This window comes from Petromyzon marinus (assembly GCF_048934315.1).
Source record: "Petromyzon marinus isolate PM22_M1 ecotype Great Lakes invasive population chromosome 77 unlocalized genomic scaffold, UKy_Petmar_22M1.pri1.0 chr77_unloc.4, whole genome shotgun sequence".
NCBI lineage: Eukaryota > Metazoa > Chordata > Hyperoartia > Petromyzontiformes > Petromyzontidae > Petromyzon > Petromyzon marinus.
This window is the reverse complement of record NW_027422624.1, coordinates 197,879-221,851: the sequence shown is the minus strand read 5'-3', so window position 1 is coordinate 221,851 and position 23,973 is coordinate 197,879. Positions and strand designations below refer to the sequence as shown.

The window sequence follows — 23,973 nt, the reverse complement described above, 5'->3', positions numbered from 1 at the left end:
CACACAGATAGATACATACACACACACAGACACACATGTACACACACACACAGACACACACACAGAAACACACACATAGACACACACAGACATACATAGACACACACAGACACACATAGACACACACACAGACACACACACAGATACAGACACACAGACACACATAGACAGACACACACAGACACACATAGACACACACACAGACACACACAGATACAGACACACACAGACACACACACACACAGACACACACACGCAGATACAGACACACACAGACACACACAGACACAGACACACACAGACACACACAGATACAGGCACAGACACACAACAAAGACAAAGATACACACACACAGATACACACACAGATACACACATAGACACACACACACAGACACACACACACAGACACACACACACACAGACACACACACACATATAGACACACACACATATAGACACACACACAGACACACATTCTTGACCCACGCACGTCACCGCCACTTAGTGGCGAATGACGATTGATATTGTGTTGTTGTTGTGTTGGTGTTGTGTTGTGGTGTTGTTGTTGTGTTGTGTTGTTGTGTTGTGTTGTTGTGTTGTTGTTGTTGTGTTATTGTGTTGTTGTTGTGTTGTGTTGTTGTGTTGTGTTGTTGTGTTATTGTTGTGTTGTGTTATTGTTTTGTTGTTATCGTGTTATTGTGTTATTGTTGTGTTATTGTTGTGTTGTTGTTGTGTTGTTGTGTTATTGTTGTGTTGTTGTTGTGTTGTTGTTGTGTTGTTGTGTTGTTGTGTTATTGTGTTGTTGTGTTGTTGTGTTATTGTTGTGTTGTTGTCGTTGTGTTGTTGTGTTGTTGTTGTTGTGTTGTTGTGTTGTTATTGTTGTGTTGTCGTGTTATTGTGTTGTTATTGTGTTGTTGTTGTGTTGGTGTTGTGTTGTTGTTGTGTTATTGTTGTTGTTGTGTTGTGTTATTGTTGTTGTGTTATTGTTGTTGTGTTATTGTTGTTGTTGTGTTATTGTTGTGTTATTGTTGTGTTATTGTTGTTGTTGTTGTATTGTTGTTATTGTTGTTGTTGTGTTATTGTGTTGTTATTGTTGTGTTATTGTTGTTCTTGTGTTATTGTTGTGTTATTGTTGTTGTTGTGTTATTGTTGTGTTATTGTTGTTGTGTTGTTGTATTGTTGTTATTGTGTTGTTGTGTTGTTGTTGTGTTGTTGTTGTGTTGTTGTTGTGTTATTGTTGTGTTATTATTGTTGTTGTTGTGTTATTGTTGTGTTATTATTGTTGTTGTTGTGTTGTTATTGTGTTGTTGTGTTATTGTTGTTGTTGTGTACGTGCAGGTCGTCCCCACCTACTCCTATGTGACCCCCTACGGAGCACAGAGGTCTAAAGCTCCGATGGACTCCCTCTACTCCACTGTGGGCTCGCACGAGGCCGAGACTGCCCCACGTGACTCGCCCGGCAAGCCGAACCGGCGGGCCAAGGAGTGAGACACACCACGACACAGACAAAGCTCCCCCAGGTAGCCTCCAGCAGGGGCTGCAGGGGCAAGTGCAGTTAGCTAGCGAGTAGAACCACCTATGATGTACACACACAGACAAAGCTCCCCCAGGTAGCCTCCAGCAGGGCTGTAGGGGCAAGTGCAGTTAGCTAGCGAGTAGCACCACCTATGATGTACACACACAGTCAAAGCTCCCCCAGGTAGCCTCTAGCAGGGGCTGCAGGGGCAAGTGCAGTTAGCTAGCGAGTAGAACCACCTATGATGTACACACACAGACAAAGGTCCCCCTGGTAGCCTCTAGCAGGGCTATAGGGGCAAGTGCAGTTAGCTAGCCAGTAGAACCACCTATGATGTACACACACAGACAAAGCTCCCCCAGGTAGTCTCCAGCAGGGCTGCAGGGGCAAGTGCTGTTAGCTAGCGAGTAGCACCACCTATGATGTGCACACACAGACAAAGCTCCCCCAGGTAGCCTCTAGCAGGGGCTGCAGGGGCAAGTGCAGTTAGCTAGCGAGTAGAACCACCTATGATGTACACACACACAGACAAAGCTCCCCCAGGTAGCCTCCAGCAGGGCTGCAGGGGCAAGTGCAGTTAGCTAGCGAGTAGAACCACCTATGATGTACACACACACAGACAAAGCTCCCCCAGGTAGCCTCTAGCAGGGCTGTAGGGGCAAGTGCAGTTACCTAGCCAGTAGAACCACCTATGATGTACACACACAGACAAAGCTCCCCCTGGTAGCCTCTAGCAGCGCTATAGGGGCAAGTGCAGTTAGCTAGCGAGTAGCAGCAGCAGTGTCTATGTACTACACACACCACACACAGACAAAGCTCCCCCAGGTAGCCTCTAACAGGGCTGTAGGGGCAAGTGGCTCTAGTAGCGAGTAGCACCACCTATGATGTACACACAGACAAAGCTCCCCCAGGTAGCCTCTAACAGGGCTGTAGGGGCAAGTGCAGTTAGCTAGCGAGTAGCAGCAGCAGTGTCTATGTACTACACACACCACACACGGACAAAGCTCCCCCAGGTAGCCTCTAGCAGGGCTGTAGCGGCAAGTGCTGCTAGTAGCGAGTAGCACCACCTATGATGTACACACACAGACAAAGCTCCCCCAGGTAGCCTCGAGCAAGGATGTAGGGGCAAGTGCTGCTAGTAATCGCAGGTAGCAGCACCACCTATGATATACACACAAACAAAACTCCCCTTGCGTACCAGGCGAGGTAGTCAACATCTCCTAGCGACCGTGATGATGATGATGAGAGAGAGACACAGACCTCCTGTAGACCAAGCGAGGTGGTTAACATCTCATAGCCACCGTGATGATGATGAGAGAGAGACACAGACCTCCTGTATACCAGGCGAGGTAGTCAACATCTCATAGCCACCGTGATGATGATGATGAGAGAGAGACACAGACCTCCTGTAGACCAGGCGAGGTAGTCAACATCTCATAGTCACCATGATAATGATGATGAGAGAGAGACACAGACCTCCTGTAGACCAGGCGAGGTAGTTAACATCTCATAGCCACTGTGATGATGATGAGAGAGAGACAGACCTCCTGTAGACCAGGCGAGGTAGTCAACATCTCATAGCCACCGTGATGATGATGATGATGAGAGAGAGAGATACAGACCTCCTGTACACCAGGCGAGGTAGTTAACATCTCATAGCCACCATGATGTTGATGATGAGAGAGAGAGACACAGACCTCCTGTAGACCATCCGAGGTAGTTAACATCTCATAGCCACCGTGATGATGATGATGATGAGAGAGAGACACAGACCTCCTGTGTACCAGGCGAGGTAGTCAACATCTCATAGCCACCGTGATGATGATGAGAGAGAGACACAGACCTCCTGTAGACCAGGCGAGGTAGTCAACATCTCATAGCCACCGTGATGATGATGCTGAGAGAGAGAGAGACACAGACCTCCTGTGTACCAGGCGAGGTAGTCAACATCTCATAGCCACCGTGATGATGATGAGAGAGAGACACAGACCTCCTGTATACCAGACGAGGTAGTCAACATCTCACAGTAACCGTGATGATGGTGAGAGAGAGACACAGACCTCCTGTAGACCAGGCGAGGTAGTCAACATCTCATAGCCACCGTGATGATGATGATGATGCGAGACACAGACCTCCTGTAGACCAGGCGAGGTAGTGAACATCTCATAGCCACTGTGATGATGATGATGATGCTGAGAGAGAGAGAGACACAGACCTCCTGTGTACCAGGCGAGGTAGTCAACATCTCATAGCCACTGTGATGATGATGAGAGAGAGACACAGACCTCCTGTAGACCGGGCGAGGTAGTCAACATCTCATAGTCACCGTGATGATGAGAGACACAGACCTCCTGTAGACCAGGCGAGGTAGTCAACATCTCATAGCCACTGTGATGATGATGATGATGCTGAGAGAGAGACACACAGACCTCCTGTGTACCAGGCGAGGTAGTCAACATCTCATAGCCACCGTGATGATGATGAGAGAGAGACACAGACCTCCTGTAGACCAGGCGAGGTAGTCAACATCTCATAGACACCGTGATGATGATGAGAGAGAGACACAGACCTCCTGTATACCAGGCGAGGTAGTCAACATCTCTCCCCCGCGTTTCTCCCCCCGTGATGATGATGATGCTGAGAGAGACACAGACCTCCTGTGTACCAGGCGAGGTAGTCAACATCTCATAGCCACCGTGATGATGATGATGAGAGAGAGACACAGACCTCCTGTGTACCAGGCGAGGTAGTCAACATCTCTCCCCCGCGTCTCTCCCCCTGTGATGATGATTATGAGAGAGACACAGACCTCCTGTGTACCAGGCGAGGTAGTCAACATCTCATAGACACCGTGATGATGATGAGAGAGACACAGACCTCCTGTAGACCAGGCGAGGTAGTCAACATCTCATAGCCACCGTGATGATGATGATGATGATGAGAGAGAGACACAGACCTCCTGTGTACCTGGCGAGGTAGTCAACATCTCTCCCCCCGCGTCTCTCCCCCGTGATGATGATGATGATGCTGAGAGAGAGAGAGACACAGACTTCCTGTGTACCAGGCGAGGTAGTCAACATCTCATAGCCACCGTGATGATGAGAGAGAGACACAGACCTCCTGCAGACCAGGCGAGGTAGTCAACATCTCATAGCCACCGTGATGATGATTATGAGAGAGACACAGACCTCCTGTGTACCAGGCGAGGTAGTCAACATCTCATAGCCACCGTGATGATGATGACAGAGAGAGACACAGACCTCCTGTGTACCAGGCGAGGTAGTTAACATCTCATAGACACCGTGATGATGATGATGCTGAGAGAGAGAGAGACACAGACCTCCTGTAGACCAGGCGAGGTAGTCAACATCTCTCCCCCCGTGATGATGATGAGAGAGAGACAGAGACCTCCTGTGTACCAGGCGAGGTAGTCAACATCTCATAGCCACCGTGATGATGATGATGATGCTGAGAGAGAGAGAGACACAGACCTCCTGTGTACCAGGCGAGGTAGTCAACATCTCTCCCCCCGCGTCTCTCCCCCCGTGATGATGATGATGAGAGACACAGACCTCCTGTGTACCAGGCGAGGTAGTCAACATCTCATAGCCACCGTGATGATGATGAGAGAGAGACACAGACCTCCTGTAGACCAGGCGAGGTAGTCAACATCTCATAGACACCGTGATGATGATGAGAGAGACACAGACCTCCTATAGACCAGGCGAGGTAGTCAACATCTCATAGCCACCGTGATGATGATGAGAGAGAGACACAGACCTCCTGTATACCAGGCGAGGTAGTCAACATCTCTCCCCCGCGTTTCTCCCCCCGTGATGATGATGATGCTGAGAGAGACACAGACCTCCTGTGTACCAGGCGAGATAGTCAACATCTCTCCCCCGCGTCTCTCCCCCCGTGATGATGATGATGATGAGAGAGAGAGAGAGACCTCCTGTGTACCAGGCGAGGTAGTCAACATCTCATAGCCGCCGTGATGATGATGATGAGAGAGACACACAGACCTCCTGTAGACCAGGCGAGGTAGTCAACATCTCTCCCCCGCGTCTCTCCCCCTGTGATGATGATTATGAGAGAGACACAGACCTCCTGTGTACCAGGCGAGGTAGTCAACATCTCATAGACACCGTGATGATGATGAGAGAGACACAGACCTCCTGTAGACCAGGCGAGGTAGTCAACATCTCATAGCCACCGTGATGATGATGATGATGAGAGAGTGACACAGACCTCCTGTGTACCAGGCGAGGTAGTCAACATCTCTCCCCCCGCGTCTCTCCCCCGTGATGATGATGATGATGCTGAGAGAGAGAGAGACACAGACTTCCTGTGTACCAGGCGAGGTAGTCAACATCTCATAGCCACCGTGATGATGAGAGAGAGACACAGACCTCCTGTAGACCAGGCGAGGTAGTCAACATCTCATAGCCACCGTGATGATGATTATGAGAGAGACACAGACCTCCTGTGTACCAGGCGAGGTAGTCAACATCTCATAGCCACCGTGATGATGATGACAGAGAGAGACACAGACCTCCTGTGTACCAGGCGAGGTAGTTAACATCTCATAGACACCGTGATGATGATGATGATGCTGAGAGAGAGAGAGAGACACAGACCTCCTGTAGACCAGGCGAGGTAGTCAACATCTCTCCCCCCGTGATGATGATGAGAGAGAGACAGAGACCTCCTGTGTACCAGGCGAGGTAGTCAACATCTCTCCCCCCGCATCTCTCCCCCCGTGATGATGATGAGAGAGAGACACAGACCTCCTGTGTACCAGGCGAGGTAGTCAACATCTCATAGCCACCGTGATGATGATGATGCTGAGAGAGAGAGAGAGACACAGACCTCCTGTAGACCAGGCGAGGTAGTCAACATCTCTCCCCCCGCGTCTCTCCCCCCGTGATGATGGTGATGCTGAGAGAGAGAGAGAGACCTCCTGTGTACCAGGCGAGGTAGTCAACATCTCATAGCCACCGTGGTGATGATGATGATGCTGAGAGAGAGAGAGAGAGACCTCCTGTGTACCAGGCGAGGTAGTCAACATCTCATAGCCACCGTGATGATGATGATGATGCTGAGAGAGAGAGAGAGACCTCCTGTGTACCAGGCGAGGTAGTCAACATCTCATAGCCACCGTGATGATGATGAGAGAGAGAGAGAGACACAGACCTCCTGTGTACCAGGCGAGGTAGTCAACATCTCATAGCCACCGTGATGATAATGCTGAGAGACACAGACCTCCTGTGTACCACGCGAGGTAGTCAACATCTCATAGCCACCGTGATGATGAGAGAGAGAGACACAGACCTCCTGTGTACCTGGCGAGGTAGTCAACATCTCATAGCCACCGTGATGATGATGATGCTGAGAGAGAGACACAGACCTCCTGTGTACCACGCGAGGTAGTCAACATCTCATAGCCACCGTGATAATTATGAGAGAGACACAGACCTCCTGTGTACCAGGCGAGGTAGTCAACATCTCATAGCCACCGTGATAATTATGAGAGAGACACAGACCTCCTGTGTACCAGGCGAGGTAGTCAACATCTCTCCCCCCGCGTCTCTCCCCCCGTGGTGATAATGCTGAGAGACACAGACCTCCTGTGTACCTGGCGAGGTAGTCAACATCTCATAGCCACCGTGATGATGATGATGATGAGAGAGAGAGAGAGAGACCTCCTGTGTACCAGGCGAGGTAGTCAACATCTCTCCCCCCGCGTCTCTCCCCCCGTGAGTGCTCGTTGCCTCACGGCCGGCCCACTCGGGTCGGAGTTGGCAGCCCGGGACGCCGGCGGCGATGGCGAGCGGAAGATGGGTGGGACAGCGACGGAGGTGGTGGCGGAGGAGGAGGAGGCCGAGTCTCGCCGGGTCCACCGCCACGACTACTACGACCGCGAGATTCTCTTCGACGCCGTCGCACGCGGATCAGCCGAAGACTTGGAGGGTCTCCGTGACTTCCTGTTGCTCAATGGGAAGAAAATGTCCGCCGAGGAGTTCAAAGGTCGGTCGCTCGGTCGCTCGCTCGCTCGGTCGCTCGCTCAGTGGCTGAGTCACTCGCTCAGTCACTCGCTCAGTCACTCGCTCGGTCACTCAGTCACTCAGTCACTCAGTCAGTCACTCGCTCAGTCTCTCACTCACTCGCTCGCTCAGTCACTGGCTCAGTCACTCGCTCGCTCGCTCAGTCACTCGCTCAGTCGCTCAGTCACTCGCTCACTCACTCAGCCACTCAGTCACTCGCTCGCTCGCTCAGTCGCTCGCTCAGTCACTCGGTCAGTCACTCAGTCGCTCGCTCAGTCACTCGCTCAGTCACTCAGTTGCTCGCTCAGTCACTCGCTCAGTCTCTCGCTCAGTTGCTCGCTCAGTGGCTCAGTCACTCAGTCACTCGCTCAGTCGCTCGCTCAGTCACTCAGTTGCTCGCTCAGTCACTCGCTCAGTCTCTCGCTCAGTTGCTCGCTCAGTGGCTCAGTCACTCAGTCACTCAGTCGCTCGCTCGCTCAGTCACTCAGTCACTCGCTCAGTCACTGGTTCAGTCACTCAGTCACTCAGTCAGTCACTCGCTCGGTCACTCGCTCAGTCACTCGCTCAGTCGCTCGCTCAGTCACTCGCTCAGTCACTCGCTCAGTCACTCGCTGAGTCACTCGCTCAGTCGCTCGCTCAGTCGCTCGCTCAGTCACTCGCTCAGTCGCTCGCTCAGTCACTCGCTCAGTCACTCGCTCGCTCGGTCGCTCGCTCGGTCGCTCAGTGGCTCAGTCACTCGCTCAGTCACTCGCTCGGTCACTCGCTCAGTCACTCGCTCAGTCACACAGTCACTCGCTCAGTCACACAGTCACTCACTCAGTCACTCGCTCGGTCACTCGCTCAGTCTCTCGCTCAGTCGCTCGCTCGGTCGCTCATTCGCTCGCTCAGTCACTCAGTCACTCAGTCACTCAGTCAGTCACTCGCTCAGTCACTCGCTCAGTCTCTCACTCAGTCGCTCGCTCAGTCGCTCGCTCATTCGCTCGCTCAGTCACTCAGTCACTGATTCAGTCACTCAGTCGCTCGCTCAGTCACTCGCTCAGTCTCTCGCTCATTCGCTCGCTCAGTCACTCAGTCACTCAGTCACTCAGTCAGTCAGTCGCTCAGTCACTCGCTCACTCACTCAGTCACTGGCTCAGTCACTCGCTCGCTCGCTCAGTCACTCAGTCACTCGTTCAGTCACTCCCTCACTCAGTCACTCGCTCAGTCACACAGTCACTCGCTCAGTTGCTCAGTCGCTCAGTCACTCGCTCACTCACTCAGTCAGTGGTTCAGTCACTCAGTCACTCAGTCAGTCACTGGCTCAGTCTCTCACTCGCTCAGTCACTCAGTCACTCAGTCAGTCAGATGCTCAGTCACTCGCTCACTCACTCAGTCAGTGGTTCAGTCAGTCAGTCACTGGCTCAGTCTCTCACTCGCTCGCTCACTCAGTCACTCAGTCAGTCAGATGCTCAGTCACTCGCTCACTCACTCAGTCACTGGCTCAGTCACTGGCTCAGTCACTCGCTCGCTCAGTCACTCAGTCACTCGCTCACTCATGCAGTCACTGGCTCAGTCACTCGCTCACTCAGTCAGTCACTGGCTAAGTCACTCAGTCGCCCGCTCGCTCAGTCACTCGCTCACTCACTCAGTCACTCGCTCAGTCACTCAGTCACTGGCTCACTCACTCACTCACTCGCTCACTCAGTCACTCGCTCAGTCACTCAGTCACTCAGTCACTCGCTCACTCACGTAGGCACTGGCTCAGTCACTCGCTCACTCAGTCAGTCACTGGCTAAGTCACTCAGTTGTCCGCTCGCTCAGTCACTCGCTCACTCACTCAGTCACTCGCTCAGTCACTCAGTCACTCAGTCACTCGCTCACTCACGTAGGCACTGGCTCAGTCACTCGCTCAGTCACTCGCTCAGTCACTCAGTCAGTCAGTCACTCAGTCGCTCGCTCGCTCAGTCACTCGCTCAGTCACTCAGTCACTCGCTCGCTCGCTCAGTCACTCGCTCACTCACTTAGTCACTCAGTCAGTCAGTCAGTCGCTCAGTCACTCGCTCACTCACTCACTCAGTCACTCGCTCACTCACTCAGTCACTGGCTCACTCACTCAGTCACTCAGTCAGTCACTCAGTCAATCGCTCATTCGCTCAGTCACTCAGTCACTCGCTCAGTCACTCGCTCACTCACTCAGTCACTCGCTCAGTCACACAGTCGCTCGCTCAGTCGATCAGTCACTCGCTCACTCACTCAGTCACTCAGTCATTCACTCGCTCAGTCACTCAATCGCTCGCTCAGTCACTGGTTCACTCACTCAGTCACTCACTCACTCGCTCGCTCAGTCACTCAGTCACTCACTCACTCACTCGATCAGTCACTCACTCACCCACTCACTCACCCACTCACTCACTCAACGACTCACTCACCCACCCACCCACTCACTCAACCGCCCACTCACCCACACACTCACCCACCCACTCACTCAACCACTCACTCACCCACTCACTCACTCACCCACCCACTCACTCACTCAACCACTCACTCACCCACCCACCCACACACTCACCCACTCACTCACCCACTCACCCACTCACCCACTCACCCACCCACTCACCCACCCACCAACTCACCCACTCACTCAACCGCCCGCTCACCCTCCCCCCCCCCTCTGACCCTCTCTCCCCGCTCACCCTCACCGGGTGAGCAGAGCCGGACACGGGCAAGACCAGCCTGCTGAAGGGACTGCTCAATCTGGCACCCGACAGGACGAACCGAACCATTCCACTGCTGCTGGAGGCTGCCCGTGACACCAGATGCCTGCGAGAGTTTGTCAACGCAGCCTACACAGACGAATACTACCAGGGTGGGGAGCACTACACTACACTATACACTACACTATACACTATACACTACACACTTACACTATACACTTACACTACACACTACACTACACACTATACACTACACACTACACTACACACTATACACTACACTATACACTACACTATACACTACACTACACTATACACTACACTATACACTACACTATACACTACACTATACACTACACACTTACACACTTACACTATACACTACACACTTACACTATACACTTACACTACACACTACACTACACACTATACACTACACTTATACACTACACTATACACTACACACTACACTATACACTTACACTATACACTACACTATACACTACACACTTACACTATACACTACACACTTACACACTACACTATACACTACACACTTACACTATACACTACACTATACACTACACTATACACTACACACTTACACTATACACTATACACTACACTATACACTACACACTTACACTATACACTACACTATACACTACACACTTACACTATACACTACACACTTATACACTACACTATACACTACACACTACACTATACACTTACACTATACACTACACTATACACTACACACTTACACTATACACTATACACTACACTATACACTACACTATACACTACACACTTACACTATACACTACACTATACACTACACACTTACACTATACACTATACACTACACTATACACTACACACTTACACTATACACTATACACTACACTATACACTATACACTACACTATACACTACACTATACACTACACACTACACTATACACTTACACTATACACTACACTATACACTACACACTTACACTATACACTATACACTACACACTTACACTATACACTACACTACACACTTTACACTACACTATACACTACACTATACACTACACACTTACACTATACACTACACTATACACTATACACTACACTATACACTACACTATACACTTACACTACACTATACACTACACACTTACAATACACTATACACTACACACTTACAATACACTATACACTACACACGTACACTATACACTACACTATACACTACACACTACACTACACTATACACTACTATACACTATACACTACACACTTACACTACACTATACACTACTATACACTACACTATACACTACACTATACACTACACTACTATACACTACACTACTATACACTACACACTATACACTACACTATACACTACACTATACACTACACTATACACTACTATACACTACACTATACACTACACACTTACACTACACACTACACTACACACTCACACTACACACTCACACTACACACTTACACTACACACTACACTACACACTAACACTACACACTCACACTACACACTTACACTACACACTACACTACACACTAACACTACACACTTACACTACACACTCACACTACACACTTACACTACACACTACACTACACACTCACACTACACACTACACTACACACACTACACACTCACACTAACACTACACACTTACACCACACACACTACACACTTACACTACACACTTACACTATACACTCACACTACACACTTACACTACACACACTACACACTTACACTACACACTAACACTACGCACTAACACTACACACTCACACTGCACACTTACACTACACTATACACTACACAGTACACACTTACACTACACACTCCACCCTCACACTCCACCCTTACATTCTGCCTAGTATAATGTGTAGAGTGTATTGTAGTATAGTGTAGAGTGTAGTGTATAGTGTAGTGTGTAGTGTATAGTGTAGTGTATTGTGTAGTGTATAGTGTCGTGTGTAGTGTATTGTAGTGTATAGTGTAGTGTATAGTGTAGTGTGTAGTGTATAGTGTATAGTGTAGTGTGTAGTGTATAGTGTCGTGTGTAGTGTATAGTAGTGTATAGTGTAGTGTGTAGTGTATAGTGTAGTGTATAGTGTAGTAGTGTATAGTGTTGTAGTATAGTGTAGTAGTGTATAGTGTAGTAGTGTGTAGTGTAGTGTGTAGTGTATATTGTAGTGTATAGTAGTGTGTAGCGTAGTAGTGTAGTGTATAGTGGTGGGGTAAAGTGTAGTGTATAGTCTAGTGTATAGTGTAGAGTTTAGTGTAGTGTGTGGAGTGTGTAGTAGTGTAGTGTATAGTAGTGTGTAGTGTAGTGTATAGTAGTGTGTAGTGTATAGTAGTGTATAGTGTAGTGTAGAGTTTAGTGTAGTGTGTGGAGTGTGTAGTAGTGTTGTGTATAGAAGTGTATAGTATAGTGTAGGGTATGTAGGGTGTAGTGTAGTAGTGTGTAGTGGTGTATAGTTAGTGTATAGTATAGTGTGTAGTGTATAGTGTAGTGTATAGTAGTGCAGTGTATAGTATAGTGTATAGTGTAATGGTGTGTGTGTGTATATGTGTGCGTGTCTGTGTGTGTGTCTGTGTGTGTGTGTGTGCGTGGTGTGTCTGTGTATATGTGGTCTCTGTGTATGTGTGTACACTGTGTATGTATCTGTATGTATCTGTGTATGTGTGTATCTGTGTGTGTATGTATCTGTGTATGTGTGTGTGTGTACACTGTGTGTGTATGTATCTGTATGTATCTGTGTATGTGTGTATCTGTGTGTGTATGTATCTGTGTATGTGTGTGTCTACACTGTGTGTATGTATCTGTGTGTGTGTGTACACTGTGTGTATGTATCTGTATGTATCTGTATGTGTGTGTACACTGTGTGTGTGTGTATCTGTATGTATCTGTATGTGTGTGTACACTGTGTGTATGTATCTGTGTATGTGTGTGTGTGTGTACACTGTGTGTGTGTGTACGCTGTGTGTGTGTGTGTGTACACTGTGTGTGTGTGTGTTATTGTATGTACACTGTGTGCGTACACTGTGTGTGTACACTGTGTGCATGTGTACACTGTGTGCATGTGTACACTGTGTACACTGTGTGTGTGTATCTGTGTGTATGTATCTGTGTGTGTACACTGTGTGTGTACACTGTGTGTGTGTATGTGTACACTGTGTGTGTACACTGTGTATACTGTTTGTATGTATCTGTGTATGTATCTGTGTGTGTGTGTATGTGTGTACACGGTGTGTGTGTACACTGTGTGTGTGTACACTGTGTGTGTACACTGTGTACACTGTGTGTATGTACACTGTGTGTATGTATCTGTGTGTGTGTGTGTGTACACTGTGTGTGTGTATCTGTGTGTGTGTGTATCTGTGTGTGTGTGTGAGCAGGCCAGACGTCTCTCCACGTGGCGGTGGAGCGACGTTGCCCTCACTACGTCCGCCTGCTGGTGGCTGCTGGCGCCGACGTCCACGCCCAGGCGCTGGGGAAGTTCTTCAGGCCCAAGGAGGAGGGCGGGTACTTTTATTTTGGTAACGTGGGGAGGCCCTGATGGTTGTCATGGAGACCGTGTGGTTGTCATGGAGACCGTGATGGTTGTCATGGAGACGCTGATGGTTCTCATGGAGATACTTTTACTTTGGTAACGTGGGGAGACCCTGGCGGTTGTCATGGAGACCGTGATGGTTGTCATGGAGACCGTGATGGTTGTCATGGAGATACTTTTACTTTGGTAACGTGGGGAGACCCTGGCGGTTGTCATGGAGACCGTGATGGTTGTCATGGAGATACTTTTACTTTGGTAACGTGGGGAGGCCCTGATGGTTGTCATGGAGACCGTGATGGTTGTCATGGAGACCGTGATGGTTGTCATGGAGATACTTTTACTTTGGTAACGTGGGGAGGCCCCGACGGTTGTCATGGAGACCGTGGTTGTTGTCATGGAGACCGTGACAGTTGTCATGGAGATACTTTTACTTTGGTAACGTGGGGAGACCGTGATGGTTGTCATGGAGACCGTGGTGGTTGTCATGGAGACCGTGACAGTTGTCATGGAGATACTTTTACTTTGGTAACGTGGGGAGACCCCGGCGGTTGTCATGGAGACCGTGATGGTTGTCATGGAGATACTTTTACTTTGGTAACGTGGGGAGACCGTGATGGTTGTCATGGAGACCCTGATGGTTGTCATGGAGACCGTGATGGTTGTCATGGAGATACTTTTACTTTGGTAACGTGGGGAGACCCTGGCGGTTGTCATGGAGACCGTGATGGTTGTCATGGAGATACTTTTACTTTGGTAACGTGGGGAGGCCCTGATGGTTGTCATGGAGACCGTGATGGTTGTCATGGAGACCGTGATGGTTGTCATGGAGATACTTTTACTTTGGTAACGTGGGGAGGCCCCGACGGTTGTCATGGAGACCGTGGTGGTTGTCATGGAGACCGTGACAGTTGTCATGGAGATACTTTTACTTTGGTAACGTGGGGAGACCGTGATGGTTGTCATGGAGACCGTGGTGGTTGTCATGGAGACCGTGACAGTTGTCATGGAGATACTTTTACTTTGGTAACGTGGGGAGACCCCGGCGGTTGTCATGGAGACCGTGATGGTTGTCATGGAGATACTTTTACTTTGGTAACGTGGGGAGACCGTGATGGTTGTCATGGAGACCCTGATGGTTGTCATGGAGACCGTGATGGTTGTCATGGAGATACTTTTACTTTGGTAACGTGGGGAGACCCTGGCGGTTGTCATGGAGACCGTGGTGGTTGTCATGGAGACCGTGACGGTTGTCATGGATATACTTTTACTTTGGTAACGTGGGGAGACCCTGGCGGTTGTCATGGAGACCGTTGGTGGTTGTCATGGAGAGCGTGATGGTTGTCATGGAGAGCGTGATGGTTGTCATGGAGACCGTGATGGTTGTCATGGAGATACTTTTACTTTGGTAACGTGGGGAGACCCTGATGGTTGTCATGGAGACCGTGATGGTTGTCATGGAGACCCTGATGGTTGTCATGGAGATACTTTTACTTTGGTAACGTGGGGAGACCCTGGCGGTTGTCATGGAGACCCTGATGGTTGTCATGGAGATACTTTTACTTTGGTAACGTGGGGAGACCCTGGCGGTTGTCATGGAGACCGTGATGGTTGTCATGGAGACCATGATGGTTGTCATGGAGACCCTGACGGTTGTCATGGAGATACTTTTACTTTGGTAACGTGGGGAGGCCCCGACGGTTGTCATGGAGACCGTGATGGTTGTCATGGAGACCGTGATGGTTGTCATGGAGACCCTGACGGTTGTCATGGAGATACTTTTACTTTGGTAACGTGGGGAGGCCCCGACGGTTGTCATGGAGACCGTGATGGTTGTCATGGAGACCGTGATGGTTGTCATGGAGATACTTTTACTTTGGTAACGTGGGGAGACCCTGGCGGTTGTCATGGAGACCGTTGGTGGTTGTCATGGAGACCGTGACGGTTGTCATGGATATACTTTTACTTTGGTAACGTGGGGAGACCCTGGCGGTTGTCATGGAGACTGTGATGGTTGTCATGGAGACCGTGATGGTTGTCATGGAGATACTTTTACTTTGGTAACGTGGGGAGACCCTGATGGTTGTCATGGAGACCAAGATGGTTGTCATGGAGACCCTGATGGTTGTCATGGAGATACTTTTACTTTGGTAACGTGGGGAGACCCTGGCGGTTGTCATGGAGACCGTGATGGTTGTCATGGAGATACTTTTACTTTGGTAACGTGGGGAGACCCTGATGGTTGTCATGGAGACCGTGATGGTTGTCATGGAGACCGTGATGGTTGTCATGGAGATACTTTTACTTTGGTAACGTGGGGAGACCCTGGCGGTTGTCATGGAGACCCTGATGGTTGTCATGGAGACCCTGATGGTTGTCATGGAGACCCTGATGGTTGTCATGGAGATACTTTTACTTTGGTAACGTGGGGAGACCCTGGCGGTTGTCATGGAGACCGTGATGGTTGTCATGGAGATACTTTTACTTTGGTAACGTGGGGAGGCCCTGATGGTTGTCATGGAGACCGTGATGGTTGTCATGGAGACCGTGATGGTTGTCATGGAGATACTTTTACTTTGGTAACGTGGGGAGGCCCCGACGGTTGTCATGGAGACCGTGGTGGTTGTCATGGAGACCGTGACAGTTGTCATGGAGATACTTTTACTTTGGTAACGTGGGGAGACCGTGATGGTTGTCATGGAGACCGTGGTGGTTGTCATGGAGACCGTGACAGTTGTCATGGAGATACTTTTACTTTGGTAACGTGGGGAGACCCCGGCGGTTGTCATGGAGACCGTGATGGTTGTCATGGAGATACTTTTACTTTGGTAACGTGGGGAGACCGTGATGGTTGTCATGGAGACCCTGATGGTTGTCATGGAGACCGTGATGGTTGTCATGGAGATACTTTTACTTTGGTAACGTGGGGAGACCCTGGCGGTTGTCATGGAGACCGTGATGGTTGTCATGGAGATACTTTTACTTTGGTAACGTGGGGAGGCCCTGATGGTTGTCATGGAGACCGTGATGGTTGTCATGGAGACCGTGATGGTTGTCATGGAGATACTTTTACTTTGGTAACGTGGGGAGGCCCCGACGGTTGTCATGGAGACCGTGGTGGTTGTCATGGAGACCGTGACAGTTGTCATGGAGATACTTTTACTTTGGTAACGTGGGGAGACCGTGATGGTTGTCATGGAGACCGTGGTGGTTGTCATGGAGACCGTGACAGTTGTCATGGAGATACTTTTACTTTGGTAACGTGGGGAGACCCCGGCGGTTGTCATGGAGACCGTGATGGTTGTCATGGAGATACTTTTACTTTGGTAACGTGGGGAGACCGTGATGGTTGTCATGGAGACCCTGATGGTTGTCATGGAGACCGTGATGGTTGTCATGGAGATACTTTTACTTTGGTAACGTGGGGAGACCCTGGCGGTTGTCATGGAGACCGTGGTGGTTGTCATGGAGACCGTGACGGTTGTCATGGATATACTTTTACTTTGGTAACGTGGGGAGACCCTGGCGGTTGTCATGGAGACCGTTGGTGGTTGTCATGGAGAGCGTGATGGTTGTCATGGAGAGCGTGATGGTTGTCATGGAGACCGTGATGGTTGTCATGGAGATACTTTTACTTTGGTAACGTGGGGAGACCCTGATGGTTGTCATGGAGACCGTGATGGTTGTCATGGAGACCCTGATGGTTGTCATGGAGATACTTTTACTTTGGTAACGTGGGGAGACCCTGGCGGTTGTCATGGAGACCCTGATGGTTGTCATGGAGATACTTTTACTTTGGTAATGTGGGGAGACCCTGGCGGTTGTCATGGAGACCGTGATGGTTGTCATGGAGACCATGATGGTTGTCATGGAGACCCTGACGGTTGTCATGGAGATACTTTTACTTTGGTAACGTGGGGAGGCCCCGACGGTTGTCATGGAGACCGTGATGGTTGTCATGGAGACCGTGATGGTTGTCATGGAGACCCTGACGGTTGTCATGGAGATACTTTTACTTTGGTAACGTGGGGAGGCCCCGACGGTTGTCATGGAGACCGTGATGGTTGTCATGGAGACCGTGATGGTTGTCATGGAGATACTTTTACTTTGGTAACGTGGGGAGACCCTGGCGGTTGTCATGGAGACCGTTGGTGGTTGTCATGGAGACCGTGACGGTTGTCATGGATATACTTTTACTTTGGTAACGTGGGGAGACCCTGGCGGTTGTCATGGAGACTGTGATGGTTGTCATGGAGACCGTGATGGTTGTCATGGAGATACTTTTACTTTGGTAACGTGGGGAGACCCTGATGGTTGTCATGGAGACCAAGATGGTTGTCATGGAGACCCTGATGGTTGTCATGGAGATACTTTTACTTTGGTAACGTGGGGAGACCCTGGCGGTTGTCATGGAGACCGTGATGGTTGTCATGGAGATACTTTTACTTTGGTAACGTGGGGAGACCCTGATGGTTGTCATGGAGACCGTGATGGTTGTCATGGAGACCGTGATGGTTGTCATGGAGATACTTTTACTTTGGTAACGTGGGGAGACCCTGGCGGTTGTCATGGAGACCGTTGGTGGTTGTCATGGAGACCGTGACGGTTGTCATGGATATACTTTTACTTTGGTAACGTGGGGAGACCCTGGCGGTTGTCATGGAGACTGTGATGGTTGTCATGGAGACCGTGATGGTTGTCATGGAGATACTTTTACTTTGGTAACGTGGGGAGACCCTGATGGTTGTCATGGAGACCAAGATGGTTGTCATGGAGACCCTGATGGTTGTCATGGAGATACTTTTACTTTGGTAACGTGGGGAGACCCTGGCGGTTGTCATGGAGACCGTGATGGTTGTCATGGAGATACTTTTACTTTGGTAACGTGGGGAGACCCTGATGGTTGTCATGGAGACTGTGATGGTTGTCATGGAGACCGTGATGGTTGTCATGGAGATACTTTTACTTTGGTAACGTGGGGAGACCCTGGCGGTTGTCATGGAGACCCTGATGGTTGTCATGGAGACCCTGATGGTTGTCATGGAGACCCTGATGGTTGTCATGGAGATACTTTTACTTTGGTAACGTGGGGAGACCCTGGCGGTTGTCATGGAGACCGTGATGGTTGTCATGGAGATACTTTTACTTTGGTAACGTGGGGAGACCCTGATGGTTGTCATGGAGACCGTGATGGTTGTCATGGAGACCGTGATGGTTGTCATGGAGATACTTTTACTTTGGTAACGTGGGGAGACCCTGGCGGTTGTCATGGAGACCCTGATGGTTGTCATGGAGACCCTGATGGTTGTCATGGAGACCCTGATGGTTGTCATGGAGATACTTTTACTTTGGTAACGTGGGGAGACCCTGGCGGTTGTCATGGAGACCGTGATGGTTGTCATGGAGATACTTTTACTTTGGTAACGTGGGGAGACCCTGATGGTTGTCATGGAGACCGTGATGGTTGTCATGGAGACCGTGATGGTTGTCATGGAGATACTTTTACTTTGGTAACGTGGGGAGACCCTGGCGGTTGTCATGGAGACCCTGATGGTTGTCATGGAGACCGTGATGGTTGTCATGGAGACCGTGACGGTTGTCATGGAGACCCTGATGGTTGTCATGGAGACCGTGATGGTTGTCATGGAGACCGTGACGGTTGTCATGGAGACCGTAATGGTTGTCATGGAGACCGTGACGGTTGTCATGGAGACCGTGACGGTTGTCATGGAGACCCTGACGGTTGTCATGGAGACCGTAATGGTTGTCATGGAGACCGTGACGGTTGTCATGGAGACCCTGACGGTTGTCATGGAGACCCTAACGGTTGTCATAGAGATACTTCTACTTCGGTAACGCGGAGAGACCGTGATGGTTGTCATGGAGACTGTAGTGGTCGTCATGGAGATTGCAGCGGTTGTCATGGAGACTGTAGTGGTCGTCATGGAGACTGTAGTGGTCCTCCCTCTCCTCCCTCCCCCACTCCAGGTGAGCTCCCACTCTCTCTGGCCGCCTGCACCAACCAGCCGGACGTTGTGCAGTTCTTGACGCGTGGTGCTGGTGGTGGTGGTGCTGCTGGTGGCGGTGGTGGCAGTGGTGCTGGTGGTGCTGCTGGTGGTGGAGGTGGCGGTGTGGCTGGTGGTGCTGGTGGTGGTGATGATGGTGGAGGTGGAGGTGGAGGTGGCGGTGTGGCTGATCTCCGCCGATGCGACTCACGTGGCAACACGGTGCTGCACGCCCTCGTCGCTGTGGCGGACAACACGAGGGAGAACACTCGATTTGTCACCAAGATGTACACAGCCCTTCTCATGCAGGTCAATCATCATCAGCATCATCATCATCAACACTCGATTTGTCACCAAGATGTACACAGCCCTTCTCATGCAGGTTAACCATCATCAGCATCATCATCATCAACACTCGATTTGTCACCAAGATGTACACAGCCCTTCTCATGCAGGTCAATCATCATCAGCATCATCATCATCAACACTCGATTTGTCACCAAGATGTACACAGCCCTTCTCATGCAGGTCAATCATCATCAGCATCATCATCATCAACACTCGATTTGTTACCAAGATGTACACAGCCCTTCTCATGCAGGTCAATCATCACCATCATCATCACCACTCGATTTGTCACCAAGATGTACACAGCCCTTCTCATGCAGGTTAACCATCATCATCAGCATCATCATCATCAACACTCGATTTGTCACCAAGATGTACACAGCCCTTCTCATGCAGGTCAATCATCATCAGCATCATCATCATCAACACTCGATTTGTCACCAAGATGTACACAGCCCTTCTCATGCAGGTCAATCATCATCAGCATCATCATCATCAACACTCGATTTGTCACCAAGATGTACACAGCCCTTCTCATGCAGGTCAATCATCACCATCATCATCACCACTCGATTTGTCACCAAGATGTACACAGCCCTTCTCATGCAGGTTAACCATCATCATCAGCATCATCATCATCAACACTCGATTTGTCACCAAGATGTACACAGCCCTTCTCATGCAGGTTAACCATCATCAGCATCATCATCATCAACACTCGATTTGTCACCAAGATGTACACAGCCCTTCTCATGCAGGTCAATCATCATCAGCATCATCATCATCAACACTCGATTTGTCACCAAGATGTACACAGCCCTTCTCATGCAGGTCAATCATCATCAGCATCATCATCATCAACACTCGATTTGTCACCAAGATGTACACAGCCCTTCTCATGCAGGTCAATCATCACCATCATCATCACCACTCGATTTGTCACCAAGATGTACACAGCCCTTCTCATGCAGGTTAACCATCATCATCAGCATCATCATCATCAACACTCGATTTGTCACCAAGATGTACACAGCCCTTCTCATGCAGGTCAATCATCATCAGCATCATCATCATCAACACTCGATTTGTCACCAAGATGTACACAGCCCTTCTCATGCAGGTTAACCATCATCAGCATCATCATCATCAACACTCGATTTGTCACCAAGATGTACACAGCCCTTCTCATGCAGGTCAATCATCATCAGCATCATCATCATCAACACTCGATTTGTCACCAAGATGTACACAGCCCTTCTCATGCAGGTCAATCATCATCAGCATCATCATCATCAACACTCGATTTGTCACCAAGATGTACACAGCCATTCTCATGCAGGTCAATCATCACCATCATCATCACCACTCGATTTGTCACCAAGATGTACACAGCCCTTCTCATGCAGGTTAACCATCATCATCAGCATCATCATCATCAACACTCGATTTGTCACCAAGATGTACACAGCCCTTCTCATGCAGGTTAACCATCATCAGCATCATCATCATCAACACTCGATTTGTCACCAAGATGTACACAGCCCTTCTCATGCAGGTCAATCATCATCAGCATCATCATCATCAACACTCGATTTGTCACCAAGATGTACACAGCCCTTCTCATGCAGGTCAATCATCATCAGCATCATCATCATCAACACTCGATTTGTCACCAAGATGTACACAGCCCTTCTCATGCAGGTCAATCATCACCATCATCATCACCACTCGATTTGTCACCAAGATGTACACAGCCCTTCTCATGCAGGTTAACCATCATCATCAGCATCATCATCATCAACACTCGATTTGTCACCAAGATGTACACAGCCCTTCTCATGCAGGTTAACCATCATCAGCATCATCATCATCAACACTCGATTTGTCACCAAGATGTACACAGCCCTTCTCATGCAGGTCAATCATCATCAGCATCATCATCATCAACACTCGATTTGTCACCAAGATGTACACAGCCCTTCTCATGCAGGTTAACCATCATCATCACCATCATCATTACCATCAACACTCGATTTGTCACCAAGATGTACACAGCCCTTCTCATGCAGGTTAACCATGATCAGCATCATCATCATCAACACTCGATTTGTCACCAAGATGTACACAGCCCTTCTCATGCAGGTTAACCATCATCAGCATCATCATCATCAACACTCGATTTGTCACCAAGATGTACACAGCCCTTCTCATGCAGGTCAATCATCATCAGCATCATCATCATCAACACTCGATTTGTCACCAAGATGTACACAGCCCTTCTCATGCAGGTCAATCATCATCAGCATCATCATCATCAACACTCGATTTGTCACCAAGATGTACACAGCCCTTCTCATGCAGGTCAATCATCACCATCATCATCACCACTCGATTTGTCACCAAGATGTACACAGCCCTTCTCATGCAGGTTAACCATCATCATCAGCATCATCATCATCAACACTCGATTTGTCACCAAGATGTACACAGCCCTTCTCATGCAGGTTAACCATCATCAGCATCATCATCATCAACACTCGATTTGTCACCAAGATGTACACAGCCCTTCTCATGCAGGTCAATCATCATCAGCATCATCATCATCAACACTCGATTTGTCACCAAGATGTACACAGCCCTTCTCATGCAGGTCAATCATCATCAGCATCATCATCATCAACACTCGATTTGTCACCAAGATGTACACAGCCCTTCTCATGCAGGTCAATCATCATCAGCATCATCATCATCAACACTCGATTTGTCACCAAGATGTACACAGCCCTTCTCATGCAGGTCAATCATCACCATCATCATCACCACTCGATTTGTCACCAAGATGTACACAGCCCTTCTCATGCAGGTTAACCATCATCATCAGCATCATCATCATCAACACTCGATTTGTCACCAAGATGTACACAGCCCTTCTCATGCAGGTTAACCATCATCAGCATCATCATCATCAACACTCGATTTGTCACCAAGATGTACACAGCCCTTCTCATGCAGGTCAATCATCATCAGCATCATCATCATCAACACTCGATTTGTCACCAAGATGTACACAGCCCTTCTCATGCAGGTCAATCATCATCAGCATCATCATCATCAACACTCGATTTGTCACCAAGATGTACACAGCCCTTCTCATGCAGGTCAATCATCATCAGCATCATCATCATCAACACTCGATTTGTCACCAAGATGTACACAGCCCTTCTCATGCAGGTTAACCATCATCAGGATCATCATCATCAACACTCGATTTGTCACCAAGATGTACACAGCCCTTCTCATGCAGGTCAATCATCATCATGAGCATCATCATCATCAACACTCGATTTGTCACCAAGATGTACACAGCCCTTCTCATGCAGGTTAACCATCATCATCAGCATCATCATCGTCACCACTCGATTTGTCACCAAGATGTACACAGCCCTTCTCATGCAGGTTAACAATCATCATCAGCATCATCATCGTCATCATCACCATCATCATCACCACTCGCTTTGTCACCAAGATGTACACAGCCCTTCTCATGCAGGTTAATCATCATCAGGATCATCATCAGCATCATCATCACCATCATCGTCACCACTCGCTTTGTCACCAAGATGTACACAGCCCTTCTCATGCAGGTTAATCATCATCAGGATCATCATCAGCATCATCATCACCATCATCGTCACCACTCGCTTTGTCACCAAGATGTACACCGCCCTTCTCATGCAGGTTAACCATCATCATCACCATCACCACTCGCTT

General features: G+C 49.1%; 2 protein-coding genes across 2 annotated transcripts in view; one reads left to right on the top strand and one right to left on the bottom strand.

Annotated features, from left to right (window-relative positions):
* Positions 1–23,973, bottom strand: part of LOC116937136 (transient receptor potential cation channel subfamily V member 4-like) — a 207,776-nt gene that overhangs the window by 77,591 nt on the left and 106,212 nt on the right.
* The window catches only part of LOC142908244 (transient receptor potential cation channel subfamily V member 4-like), a 57,970-nt gene that overhangs the window by 8,043 nt on the left and 25,954 nt on the right, over positions 1–23,973 (top strand). The window contains exons 2-6 of the mRNA XM_076058625.1: positions 1,342–1,487; positions 7,284–7,549; positions 10,256–10,411; positions 13,698–13,838; positions 19,838–20,163. Coding sequence (XP_075914740.1) covers positions 1,342–1,487; positions 7,284–7,549; positions 10,256–10,411; positions 13,698–13,838; positions 19,838–20,163 — 1,035 coding nt within the window. The remainder of the gene's footprint in view (positions 1–1,341; positions 1,488–7,283; positions 7,550–10,255; positions 10,412–13,697; positions 13,839–19,837; positions 20,164–23,973) is intronic.